General features: G+C 37.5%; 5 protein-coding genes across 7 annotated transcripts in view; 2 read left to right on the forward strand and 3 right to left on the reverse strand.

Annotated features, from left to right (window-relative positions):
* Positions 1-2,699, reverse strand: part of LOC105156634 (AP-1 complex subunit mu-2) — a 4,811-nt gene extending 2,112 nt beyond the window's left edge. The window contains exons 1-6 of the mRNA XM_011072830.2: positions 2,325-2,699; positions 1,317-1,463; positions 1,141-1,203; positions 878-1,054; positions 700-803; positions 122-229 (exon numbers count right to left, since the gene is read on the reverse strand). Of these exons, the coding sequence (XP_011071132.1) occupies positions 122-229; positions 700-803; positions 878-1,054; positions 1,141-1,203; positions 1,317-1,463; positions 2,325-2,453 (728 nt within the window). The 5' untranslated portion in view covers positions 2,454-2,699. The remainder of the gene's footprint in view (positions 1-121; positions 230-699; positions 804-877; positions 1,055-1,140; positions 1,204-1,316; positions 1,464-2,324) is intronic.
* LOC105156635 (peroxidase 39-like) lies at positions 4,686-6,434 on the forward strand. Its single transcript, XM_011072831.2, has 2 exons — positions 4,686-5,402; positions 5,505-6,434. Exons 1-2 carry the CDS (start codon positions 4,854-4,856, stop codon positions 6,255-6,257), a joined length of 1,302 nt encoding a protein of 433 aa, XP_011071133.1. The 5' UTR covers positions 4,686-4,853; the 3' UTR covers positions 6,258-6,434.
* On the reverse strand, positions 6,122-7,663 carry LOC105156636. 2 transcript variants are annotated; one of them, XM_020698906.1, is made up of 6 exons: positions 7,590-7,663; positions 7,384-7,487; positions 7,076-7,266; positions 6,950-6,993; positions 6,780-6,807; positions 6,122-6,637 (listed from the first exon to the last, which is right to left on the reverse strand). In XM_020698906.1, the coding sequence occupies exons 1-6, from the start codon at positions 7,602-7,604 to the stop codon at positions 6,579-6,581; spliced, it is 441 nt and encodes a 146-aa protein (XP_020554565.1). In that variant the 5' UTR covers positions 7,605-7,663; the 3' UTR covers positions 6,122-6,578. The 2 variants fall into 2 exon arrangements, with proteins under 2 accessions (XP_020554565.1, XP_011071134.1); XM_011072832.2 differs by having other exon boundaries at positions 6,950-6,996.
* Positions 8,167-9,120, reverse strand: LOC105156775 (protein POOR HOMOLOGOUS SYNAPSIS 1). The gene is made up of 2 exons (XM_011072993.2): positions 8,760-9,120; positions 8,167-8,295 (listed from the first exon to the last, which is right to left on the reverse strand). The coding sequence occupies exons 1-2, from the start codon at positions 9,051-9,053 to the stop codon at positions 8,167-8,169; spliced, it is 423 nt and encodes a 140-aa protein (XP_011071295.1). The 5' UTR covers positions 9,054-9,120.
* LOC105156637 (anthranilate phosphoribosyltransferase) overlaps positions 9,231-11,923 on the forward strand; it is a 5,051-nt gene continuing 2,358 nt past the window's right edge. For both annotated transcript variants that reach the window (XR_002286638.1, XM_011072833.2), the window contains exons 1-5: positions 9,231-9,682; positions 10,321-10,803; positions 10,925-11,082; positions 11,354-11,437; positions 11,529-11,581. Coding sequence is in view for 1 of the 2 variants with exons in the window: in XM_011072833.2 (XP_011071135.1) it covers positions 9,349-9,682; positions 10,321-10,803; positions 10,925-11,082; positions 11,354-11,437; positions 11,529-11,581 (1,112 nt within the window). In the remaining variant the exon portion in view is untranslated. The remainder of the gene's footprint in view (positions 9,683-10,320; positions 10,804-10,924; positions 11,083-11,353; positions 11,438-11,528; positions 11,582-11,923) is intronic.

The following is an 11,923-nucleotide window of genomic DNA, read 5'->3' on the forward strand; positions in this document are numbered from 1 at the left end:
TAAAATCTTACACAAGGACCCGCGCTTTGTGCACACAAGACACCTCTGGATCACATGCATAAATATGATTCAACAATCAATAGCAATTACATAAACAAAATCAGAAACATGAATTACATACTGATGAAACTTGATGTCATCCAGATCAATGGCTTTTCCCTTAGTAGCTCGCCCTTGTGCCTCAAGCAAAACTCTATCATTCAGCCCAAGCTTACACTCAGGCATACCACTGCAATGCATACAGCATTATGACTCATCTCTAACGAAAGCAAATATTAAAATTTCACAAATGCATCAAATTGCAGATTTTGCAAATCCAGAGATCACTTCTTCAGCAAACTTTTCATTGATTGCAATACGAAAGAATATAAGGAAATCAAAAGGGAGATTAACTGAAAGCATAATCAGACATAACAACAAGAGCAGGGACCTTTGTGATATTATTAACTGTGTTGACGACTTTACATAAGTGTATTTGAGATTAGAAACAAGAGGCAAATGTTCCTATGTGACAAATAAAACATATCAATAATCAAAAAGAAAAAATACACAATCAAGACAAGAACTTATGAAGAAGAATGTTCTTTTGTTTATTTTCTGTGCACCATGATCATTTGGATCGTAAACACAGAAAAGCTTCCAAAACCCAAGTGTTTAGCAGCCCATAATGCAGGAAATAGTAAAAGACGTGAGAACAACCTCAAGTACGTCCGCATTTTTAGTGCCCCGACAACATCTGACCTAATTATTTGGCCATTACTATTCACTAGTATGTTGACACTTTCCACAACATCAAGAAACACCTGCACCACCAACAGAAGCCCATACAATTTAGTGGTTAAGAGATGCATCATATGGTATGCTAAAACAAACTTACTTCATTCTTCTTATAACGTATTCCTTCACTGCGCCATGACACTGCATTTGTAACAGCCATTGGAGGCCTCTGTGCTACTTCCATTCTATAAGCATCAGTCTTTATGAACTCACTGAGGATCTTTGCTTCAGTGTATTGCGGGTAGCCAAAGTCCATAATTTCATCAAGTAACTCATACTAATGATATAAGCATCAGTTATTAAATACTCACAAAGTTGTGATCTAAATAATTCAAAAGCATAGGTGGCAATGAAATCCCATACCACTACGACAAAATTATCCCTAAGCGATTCCTCTTCTAACTCTTCAAAGTAATGTTTAAAGACCTGTTAGAACGTTTAAACAAGCAAAAGTTTTAAAGAAATTTACAGGAATAGCTCACTGGATATAGACCAATATCTTCAAAGCATGGGTCTTCTGAGCAACAAATGGTGCTTACATCAACTACTCGGTGCAGGAACAGAAGAAGGCTAGCCGCATTGCTGTTTTGTCGTGATGCAGTCATGAGATACACATTGTTGTGTTGTATAAACATATATGTGATGCCATTGTCATATACAACAGGATCCTGAGACTCTGGATCACCCTACACCATTTTAGAATGGAGACCCTTTAGTTATCTAGTTGTTAAGCACACTTCAGGAAAGAAAAACACTTGTTTGAATGACGAGTAGAAAGAATACACTAAAATCTTAAGAAAACATTTAACTAAACCAAGAGTTATAAGTTGTTGTCGTTTAAAATGGCATTGCCATTTATTAGAGGGAATGCACTTCCTGAGAAACAGAAGTCTTAAAGAAAATTGGTATCATACAAAAGAAAAGTATGACGTAATAATAAAAGACATTCCCATTCATAAGCAGCATACACAAATTGAGGAATCAATCTCATCTAATTGTATCACACCAAATGACAATCCCGTTGAGTTCAAGAATCAGAAATGACAAAGATATTCCATTTTGTTCCCTTGTTCGCATTATATTGTGTTACTCCACTGACCAGTTTTCTTCTTCCAAGGGAAATATTATACAGAACAAGCAGAAGGAATTCAATTTGATCAAACCAAACTCCAGTAGGATTACATATAATAATGGCGACCAAAACAGTATAAACAACTATAGTTTTATGCTTTGATCCAGTTCAAATAAACTAATGAAATCTCCATCCTCCTAAAACCACTCAGTTTCCCATTACACAAAAATTATCTGAGTACAAAAAGAAAAGCCTATAAGATCATGAATGTAAATCAATCATAAGGCAGAAGATCAGATCAAGTTTAAGATTTCCAGAACACTATGTCAATTATCTCACTGCAACTAAAAGAAAAAGATATTATCAATATGACGGTTCGAAGTCTAAAGCCTCTACAATAGCGCAATGCGACTCGTAATAGTAAACAAGATAACAGAAAAAAACATTCACCAATCCCATCGCAAAGAAATCTCACCTCTTTCTCGATGAGTTTGGTGAAAAATCGTTCGGCTTGTACGGCGGAGACGTCTCCACGGTAGTCGCGCCACACGAGCACCCTACCCTTGATGTCCAGTAGGAACAGCGCCGACGCTGCTCCCGCCATTTCCCTCCGAATTAATTGAATTCTCAATTCTCTCGATTCAATTGGATATGGAGATCATAGATCACGAGTTGATGGAGTTAACGGCGATGAGATCTGCCGTTTAATCCTATATGGAAATAGAGGAGTGAACCGGTATCAATTCCATTCGACTGCCATGAGAGAGTATATTTCTACTCCCTGCTTTCTTCAGCTAAAACTGGACAGAGGTTGAAATTTCCGGGTGGTCGAGCAAGACTCAGATAGGACCGAGACCAACGCATCGCATGCTATTGCCCATTTTCTGCTTAGGCTTCTGATTTGTTTGGGCCCACAGCATCCCAGTGGCCCATTTCGGATTATTGATTCAGCCCAAGTATTAACACTTCATGTTGGGCTGTAAATGTTCGAATCGAGCCGAACACATCATTATTCAAATTTAATTCAATTATTATCGAATTTCATAAATTTTGTTTGAATTGATTTCATTTATGATCTAATCAAGCTCAAACAAACTTTACTTGGATTAAACATGAGTCGAACTCGAATAATTTGATACTTTAAGTTTTAAGTATATTTTATTATTTTTGGACTAATCGAATCAAGTTCAAGTCGAGCTTTAAAGTTATTGAACAAAAAAATTAATTCAAGTTTAACTTATTAACTTCAACAAATTAAGTTCGAACAAAAAATAAGTAATGATGTACAAGTGAAATATATAAATACTATAAGGATATTTTAGTCAAAAAAATCCCCAAAAATAGGATAAAAGCAGCTAAAAAACATCCACAAATGCACAACGAACACGTGTAATGCACCTTCATTAATTACTAATAAAATGAGTATTTTTTACTAAATTTCACATAATACATGGGGAATTTAATCTATTTTGAAAATACAGAGGGGTTTTTAGTTATTTCAACAAAGCACAGGGGGTAAAATGCATTTTAGCATAAAAAATACCGTATTTTTTAAACAAATCATGATATGAATGATTGTGCAATTAATTTCTCCATAATTCTTTCTAAAATTGAATTTTGATTTTTCAACCGCAATAAGAATAGTATATATTAGTTCATTATAAATTATCATTACATATTAATATTTGATATGTTTATTGAAATTTATAATATAATTGTATATTGTCAATGTGTTAAAAAAAAATTAATGGTCACATATGAATTGCAAGTTTTAACTATTTTATAAACTTCTTCACTTTCCTTTAACTTGTTTCTCATTAGTTTAAAAAATAATAATTTACTAAATAAATTCTAAAAAATTTGTTTCTCATAAAAATGTGAAAAGTTAGAAATGTAAAAATAGTTAGTAATATATAGTATAATTAAATTCTAATTAACTTAAACCCATCACCAATCCATATACATCACCAATCCACTTAAATACATCATCAACCTATATAGAACCCATCATCAACTCATTTAAATTTATCACAAATCTATATAGGACCTATAATGAACTCATGATTATAATTTATACTTATATCTTTCATCAATTATATAATGTTACTAAAATTACTTTTGGTAAACTAATAAAAAATCAAGTATGAAAAATCTATTTAGAACCCATATAGGACCCATAATCTATTTAAGTTTATTTAAACAAAATCATATTGAATCCATATTAAAAAAAATTAACCCCAACCCAACCCAACCCAAAATTAGGTGAATTGAGTCGGAACTATAAGTTTTCACCCATATTGCTACCCCTAGTTTGATCTATTTTTTAGCCCTAAGTTCGGGCATCATTAGAAGACCATTTTTAATTTCGATAGATAAAAGTAAAAAGTATACTTTAACAGCAGTAAAAAGTCATTTAATTATTTTTTTTCTAAAGATAACTTAGTAAGATGAAAATGGCCTGAGAAATAGTACATCAATTTTATTGGTTGATTCGAATTCCTGAAAGTTTCATTGGAAGATTTTGCTGCCAAATGGTATTAATATAAATGTCATATATAGTCCAGATCCAAAGAATGCCAGAAGTGAACAATGAATATTAATATGGATGGTTAGGTTTAACAGGGTTGTTTGTTACGTACCTTGGGCCATCATATTTTCAACGGAAGTGCAGCTGGTTCGTTTCAGCCACATTTGAAACCAGCCAAATTTAGACATTTCCAACCTCCACCCGTTTTCCTTAGATGCCTAAAATCCCTCCCAGCCTCATAAATAGTATTTGCAGTCACCCCCTTAGGGTTTCGAGCTTTAGGTATATTTATTAAAATTTTTGAACAAAAGATACTACAGGAGACGATATTTGTCAAAAATAAAATTAGGAAAATTGGAGCCAAAATTTGGAGGGGAGTTGGATGCAAATATCCAATAAGTTTCCTATAAAGACACCCCCTGCTGCCAGAAACAAACACCATCCTCCATTAGCACCTGTCATTTGTAGCCCGTAAGAATGGCAGTCAGAGGATGGATCCTCCCAGCATTGTTCCTTTCCTGCACAATCCTCCCCTTGCTGACCTCCGCGTTCCTACGCTTCCCTGGACAACACATCGGGCACCACCACCACCATTTCGGCCACTTTCACCATCCACATGATGCTCACCACCACCACCACCACCACTTTCACCATCCACATGATGCTCAAAATATTGAGGAGCACAAGGACAGCAAGGGCGACGAGGGAGCTCATTTTTTACCAATCCTGGACAATCAGGACCCTTTACCTGAAGAGGGGGAAGATCGCCAGGAGACAATACCAGAACATGACGTACCAAAGAATGGAGGGCAAGAACCTGAGGAGCCAATACCAGAACATGACGTACCAAAGGATGGAGGGCAAGAACCTGAAATCGCACAAGAGGCGCTACGAGAAGGATTTTACGCGCAGAGCTGCCCGCAAGCTGAGAATGTGGTGAATCAGATCATAAACAAGCATTTCCGCAGAGATCCAACCCTTGCTGCTGCCATAGTTCGCCTGTTTTTCCATGATTGTTTTGTCACGGTAAGGTCCTTACATGATATTTCATTTTGTGGTAGAATTAGAGAAATGAAGATTGTTTACCTCCATATATACCTTAAACACCAAGTCAAAACGTACGCGTAGGGCTGTGATGCTTCAATCCTGCTGGATGCAACACCAACTGGCGAGGACGTCGAGAAGAAAGCACCTCATAATGGAGAGTTTGTCAGGGGATTTGAACCCATTGACGACATAAAAACTCAGCTGGAGACTGAATGCCCGGGCGTGGTTTCCTGTGCTGACATACTAGCATTTGCGAACCGTGATTCGCTTGTTCATGCAGCCGTTCCCCACTATAATGTAGCTGCAGGGCGTCGAGATGGACTAGCTTCACTTGCCAAAAATGTGGATCAGAATCTCCCACTTCCAGGTAACTCAGCTCAGGAGATTATTCAGATATTTGAAAAGAAAGGGATGACTATCGAGGAGATGATTGTGCTCTCTGGCGCACATTCCATTGGCGCTGCCCACTGTAGCATCGTTGCTGATAGGTTCCATGATCCAGAGAAGTCAAGGGAGATTGATCGTGGCTATCTCCTAAGGATGCAGACCTTAACCTTCTGCCAGAACCAAACTCAAGATATCGCGTTTGATCCATACTCACATCACAAAATGGACGCACGTTTCTACAAGGAGCTCTTGAATAACCGAGCGTTGCTTGAATCGGATCACAATCTAGCCCAAGAACCTCATGCACACAAAATCATGGAGAAATATGCCATCGATCAGCAGGGGTGGATAGCGAAATTTACAAGTGCCATCATCAAAATGGGGGAGATCGAAGTGCTCACAGGAAATCAGGGACAAATCAGGAAACAATGCAGGGCTGTCAACTGAAAATGATTCAGTTCAATTTCACTAGTTTTGGGTTGCATTTCAAACTTTTTCCTGTTTCTCTTTCATACATTCATTCAAATAATGCATGCAACAGAGAAGGTAAAGAAAACACAGTTGTATCATAAGAACGCGATGTTACATAAGGTAAAATATATATGCTAATAGCAGCTTTTCATATTTCCAGTGTATTTCACCATCAAACAGCAGCGAGAGAAAGAGAGTTTAAAACCAGTACAAAAGAACAGCGCATCTACAAGCTTGTTACATTAAACTTGCTCTAAGAGAAAAGTGGGGTCACCCGAGAGGCTCCATTATAGGAATTTATAGCACTATATCATCTCCCAATTCACTGACAACATTCTCTACTGTAGCAAGTAACTCTGGAATAAGAAAATCAAGCTATTAGTTAGAGAAATAGCATTGCATCAGTCTAGACATAGGAACCCCAAAAATTTCCACCAATTTTTCTCAGCATTTCAACACTTACAGAACAAGACAACTGTTTCCCATAGTAGAATTTACCTTTAAAAGAAGTTCCTTCCAGATAACGCTGCATAACAAGAAATGAACTAAAATTAATGGAACTCATCTAATCGTGGCATATTATGTCTCTTCAATGAGTAGGTAATATCTACTGTGCCATGATCTGGCTAAAGAGAGAACAATTGATCATAAGATAACTAGAGGCCCACCATAAATTGGATTTTAAGATCTGCTCCACATTCTGTTGGCTTTTCTGCTGTAGACAATGAATGTATTGGTGAGTACTAGAAAAAAATGAACTGCCTAATATAACATGATAGATGTGGATAGGCAACCTTCAGAAACTGCAGGGAGGCAGTTCTTCAGCAACTCTGTGAAACTGGGAGGAAACACTGACACTGTGTCTGCAGCTTCATAATCTCTCATCCTTTCATATGATTCTGAATCTTGAGCTGCGTTAAGTTCGGAGCTCGGAAGCTCTGGTTGGTTTTGTGCTGATGCTGTGCGCTGCCAATCCACCTTGGTCCTGTAAATAATGCAGTGACCATCAAATTTCATTTTCATTTTTTAAATTTCCTATTTGTTCACTTAAGTTTTTCCTGAGAATAATGAGAAGTTAACAACACGATGTCATGCTGGTTACCTGCATGTTGGTACATCAGAAGGTACGACCTCAGCTTGAGATGACAATTCGGAGTAAAATTCAGGGCATTGAAGCAGCTTAGGGCGTCCATTTTCCAAGATTTCCTGAGTAGACATTATTTAAACCACAATGGAATATCTATGAAGTTTGTGATGCAATAGAAATGAGCAAATAAATATCAAAATCGTTATTAGTAATGGATGCACCTTCACTAGATTCATGAACTTTTCTGTTTCATAGATAGTAAAAAACCGCAGCGCAAATTTCTCTATCTGCAGAGAAGCATATTCAGGCTTTAAAGTTAAAGTCACATATCTGGAATCTTGTAACATTTATTATGGATGCCAAATTGAAATGACACCGCATCACCTCTTTAGGGGAACTGATCAATTTTCACAATATGTTCATCTAAAAACATTCTTGATTGACAAAATAAAAATGCCGCCATCACATCTCTACTTTTAAAAGTAGTCTTCTTTAAAAATTCAAATCAGTATTGATGGTTTTACAATGAAAACTAGAACCAGCCCCTGAGTTTGTGGAAGTTTGCATCTATTAAAGTCGATTTTAATCAAGTCAGAAGTTGACACATTTGCTGAGATCATGTTACCTATTTTCTTAAGAGCTTCAGTTTTCAGAAATGTTCCTCGCAGTTGGAGAAAATTTTTCCATTTTCAAAAGTCATCCTTAATATGTCCACTTCCATTCTTAAAATTTCACGTCTTTTCAGTCTTAACTTGGTAATGGAAGCACCTAGATTATGAAAAAATATTATTCGATTATTCAGCAGCTTGCCTGGCCAGAACCATCTCTATAGCTCAGAAGAACAGCCCTGCTTCCCCTTGCAGGAAAACCAGATAAACATGATACTTGAGGCCATGAGAAATGCACCTTCGAGATGTAATGCTCCTCCTGCAAAAAATCCAACCACAAAAAACATGTTCTGTATACAGACCTTAAGAAAAGGGAATTGGACAGGATAAACTATTCATACTCAATCAGGATCAACATATCAGCACATCTACTGCAGCAAGCAAAGCATCATTCAGCAATCTTTTAGCAGAGACCCGGATAAGCAATACAAGGACTTTGCTGCTCGGAATACAAGGTACAACATCTGTACCTTAAAAAGACAATTTGAAAGAACAGGAGTTCGATCCATCTGAATCGAGCCTTCATCAAGGAACAGCTACAAACTCTAAACTTACAACACACTATAAATACTTGCTACAAACTAGAAAACCAGGAAATCAATCAAACTCATTTCAGCACGGATCAACTAAAAGCAATAAAAATGACAAGGTGAGACAATTTCTAAACTTAAAACTAAAATTTAAAACACGAAGGAGTTCGATCTATCGAATTTTTGCACTTACAAGTACTCGAGATCCGAGAGAGAGCAGGAGGACGGCGTGGTCCCATCCGGTGGAGGATTGTTCATAAATGAGCTTGAGGGAGCCGGCGACTGTGGACATCCAGGTGCCATGGCGGAGGCGACTCTTCGCCACAGGAGTTAGAGAAGGATGAGTTCGCCTAAGAGTGGAGGAGGCGTAGTTGATGAAGCGAGCGTATTGAACTTGCCATTGATCTATAACTGCAAAGCTTTGTGAACTCCGCGCAGGGGTTTCCAATTCTAAGTTGGTAGTCGTCGTCATCGCTGATCCCGCCATTTTCGAATTGCTTGAAGCTGGAACTGTGTCTTTAACGGGCGTTTTTCTTATAGTATACAGAGTCGCGTCAATAATTTTACAAGAGTCGCGCTTGAAATAGAACGACGACTTTTTCCTGTCATGATGATATCAACATTCGGCGCATATTTTATTTATATTTTTACTTTTCCTTTTTAAGAGATTCTGTCAAAAAGGAAACAGTGATGACCTTCAACCCACTGCGCTTCTCTCCATTACATTCTGGCGACCTCTCCCAGGCAAAATCCATTCTCCGGCCAAAAAGGGAATATTGGAAATGAAAGCTCTGTTCAAATCAGATACAATTCTATCTCCAATCCCACCCCTGAATATCAATCCCGGAATTCCCCATCGGAAAACCTCCCTCCAATTCCCCCTTGCACTGACAAAACGTATTCGTTTGACAAAAGCTGTTCTAGATTCAGCTGCCATTGACGAAGTGTCCGACATCAGAAACCCGGCCGTTTCGACGTCTTATCGGAACCCGAAGTTGCCGAGGCCCAATCAAACTGTTCTGGAGGCCCAAACCAAGGTCTGCACCGGGCCAACTCAAACCAAGCCTCTTAATGCAGAACAAGCTTTCAAGGTTCTTGACACCATTTTAAAATCAGGTAATTTCCATTTTGTTGGACTTTATCTCAGTTTTCTCTTGATTCTGAGTTGACTTGCTAAAGTAGGCCTTTGGATTTCATCTGGATATGCGGTGTGAAATGTACTAGTTCTCAAGTTAGATCCTTTACCTCATCTTTTTTCGTTCGGATATCATCGGACGTTTTTCTCTGAGTAAGAATGTAATCTTGGACTTCCCGTGGAAGATGGTGAGAAAATAATATTTGTATATTATTTGAAAAAGGTGTTGTACTATGAGAGAATGAAATGTGATAAATGTAACTTTGGTATGAAAAAGGATCAAATTTGCAAGTAAAGTTAATTTTGAAATAGTTTTTTATGGTAGGTAACGTTCTATTGATTTTACAGTCAAAATGTCAAAGCAAATCATAGTTGATCTCTATGATCGTGCTGAGTTAGCAAGCTATGACCAATTTAATCCATGTGCAAAATATATTGAAAACTAACTTGTTTTTGCACCATACAATAATAATAGTTGTTTGAACCTAGTTTTGAGCATAATTAGTAACAAAATATTTTGGGTATAAACATTTAACAATCTTATAGTATGTCTATGAAACATTATAGATTTTTATAGTCTAGTTTGTTGATAAAATATCCTTTTATTTGTTTAAAACAGTTAAGGGAGAGCTCAAAGATGAAGATAAAGTATCCAATGCACAACTCGGGGCATTTTTCGCTGCAATGACAATTCGAGCCAATGCCTTTCCGGAGCCAACTCAATGGAGTGAGGGTGAAAAGAAAGCAATGGCTTATTATTGGCCACACCTAGTACGACTACTACCTCCAGATATAATCTTCTTAGCTGATCCTGAAGGGTCCGTTATGGGAGTCAGCAGTTCAATAGGTCCTCGGTTTGTTGGTAATGGGACTTCCGAGATGAGACTGGTGGGTGCCCTCAGAGAAGTTTTGGCTGGGGGACACCTAGGATACGAGGAGGTGCAGGGTGTTTTAAGAGACGTTCTTCCATTAAGTTTAGAAGACAAGAAATCAGCAGCTGCGAGCGAGTCACTGCTTTCAGCATTTTTGATAGGCCAGCGCATGAACAGGGAAACAGACCGTGAACTGAAAGCTTACTGCCTTGTGTTTGATGATGAACATGGTAATCTCTTCTCTTGTCTTGGCTATTAGATTTTTCTTCATGAGACTGAAATTTCTCGTTTCCAATTTTCATAATCTTCATTGATTTTCATTATTTAGAATTTTCTTATTTCCTCAATCAGGTCCAGCACCTGTTGCTGATGTTAGATCTTTGACCCATTATGGCGAACCTTATGATGGTAACACACGCTACTTCAGGAGCACCCTTTTTGTTGCTGCAGTTAGATCGTGTTATGATGAATCTTGCTTGCTTCATGGTGTGGATTGGATGCCACCCAAGGTCATAATTTAAGCTTCGCTTTTAGGATATGACCACGTTTCGTTTTTGATTAATTGAAGCGTTGATATAAGTAGTGCCATAATTGGGTGTCAGATTTCGTATTGTCGACAGATCCAAAATGTTTTTGCTGGTGGGAACTAAACTTAAAAAGGAGCTTCAAATTTTTGACTAATGTAAATGTAGACTTTTTGATGAATCTGTTCTATATAATTCATGGAATGAAAACCTTATATGGACTGATGCTGTTAGTTCGAAACTGTGTTATATTCAGGGAGGCATTACAGAAGAACAAATGCTGAAGTTCATGGGTGCAAACACGTACTTAACCCCAGTGCAGGCAAAACTGCTGCTTGAGGTTTTCTCTTAAACCCAACCCCCCACTAGTGTGAGCAGGTACATGCTTAAGGACATCTTGCCAATTTGATGCATTGAATTTTTTTCTTCAGGATGAGGAGGTTGGTTTTGCTTACATAAGTCAACGAGAAGCCCAGCCATCTCTGTACGGCAATCTGACCAATTACATCTATTTTTTTATATGTATTATTGATCACCTTACAAATCTCTTAGAAATATTACTGTTCTAGAGTTCCCGTTAACAAAAGAATCTGTGAATTATTTTCTGAATTCGGAATGGTAATTGTGACATGCTGTAGCTCTAATGCCACGTGTCTGCAGTCTTCGCAAAATTGTGAAGCGTGTACTCTTTTTAGTTTTTGGAATGATAGAGAATGACGAAATTACTGTCAACTGATTGAGACATTTGCGACGTTGTGTTTGTCATGATAGAAATATGATGGATACAAAATTATCCATCGCAGAAGTAGTTCTATCTGACTAATCA

The sequence above is a fragment of the Sesamum indicum genome, linkage group LG2 (assembly GCF_000512975.1).
Source record: "Sesamum indicum cultivar Zhongzhi No. 13 linkage group LG2, S_indicum_v1.0, whole genome shotgun sequence".
Lineage (NCBI taxonomy): Eukaryota > Viridiplantae > Streptophyta > Magnoliopsida > Lamiales > Pedaliaceae > Sesamum > Sesamum indicum.

Coding starts and splice junctions, on each gene's coding strand:
- LOC105156635 (XM_011072831.2), top strand. CDS start 4,854: ATGGCAGTCAGAGGATGGATCCTCCCAGCATTGTTCCTTTCCTGCACA. Junction 5,403..5,504: donor TCCATGATTGTTTTGTCACG/GTAAGGTCCTTA, acceptor ACGTACGCGTAG/GGCTGTGATGCTTCAATCCT.
- LOC105156636 (XM_011072832.2), bottom strand. Junction 7,267..7,383: donor TCTGATGTACCAACATGCAG/GTAACCAGCATG, acceptor CATTATTTACAG/GACCAAGGTGGATTGGCAGC. Junction 6,808..6,949: donor ATCTTAAAATCCAATTTATG/GTGGGCCTCTAG, acceptor CTTGTTATGCAG/CGTTATCTGGAAGGAACTTC.
- LOC105156775 (XM_011072993.2), bottom strand. CDS start 9,053: ATGGCGGGATCAGCGATGACGACGACTACCAACTTAGAATTGGAAACC. Junction 8,296..8,759: donor CTCTCGGATCTCGAGTACTT/GTAAGTGCAAAA, acceptor GATTTTTTGCAG/GAGGAGCATTACATCTCGAA.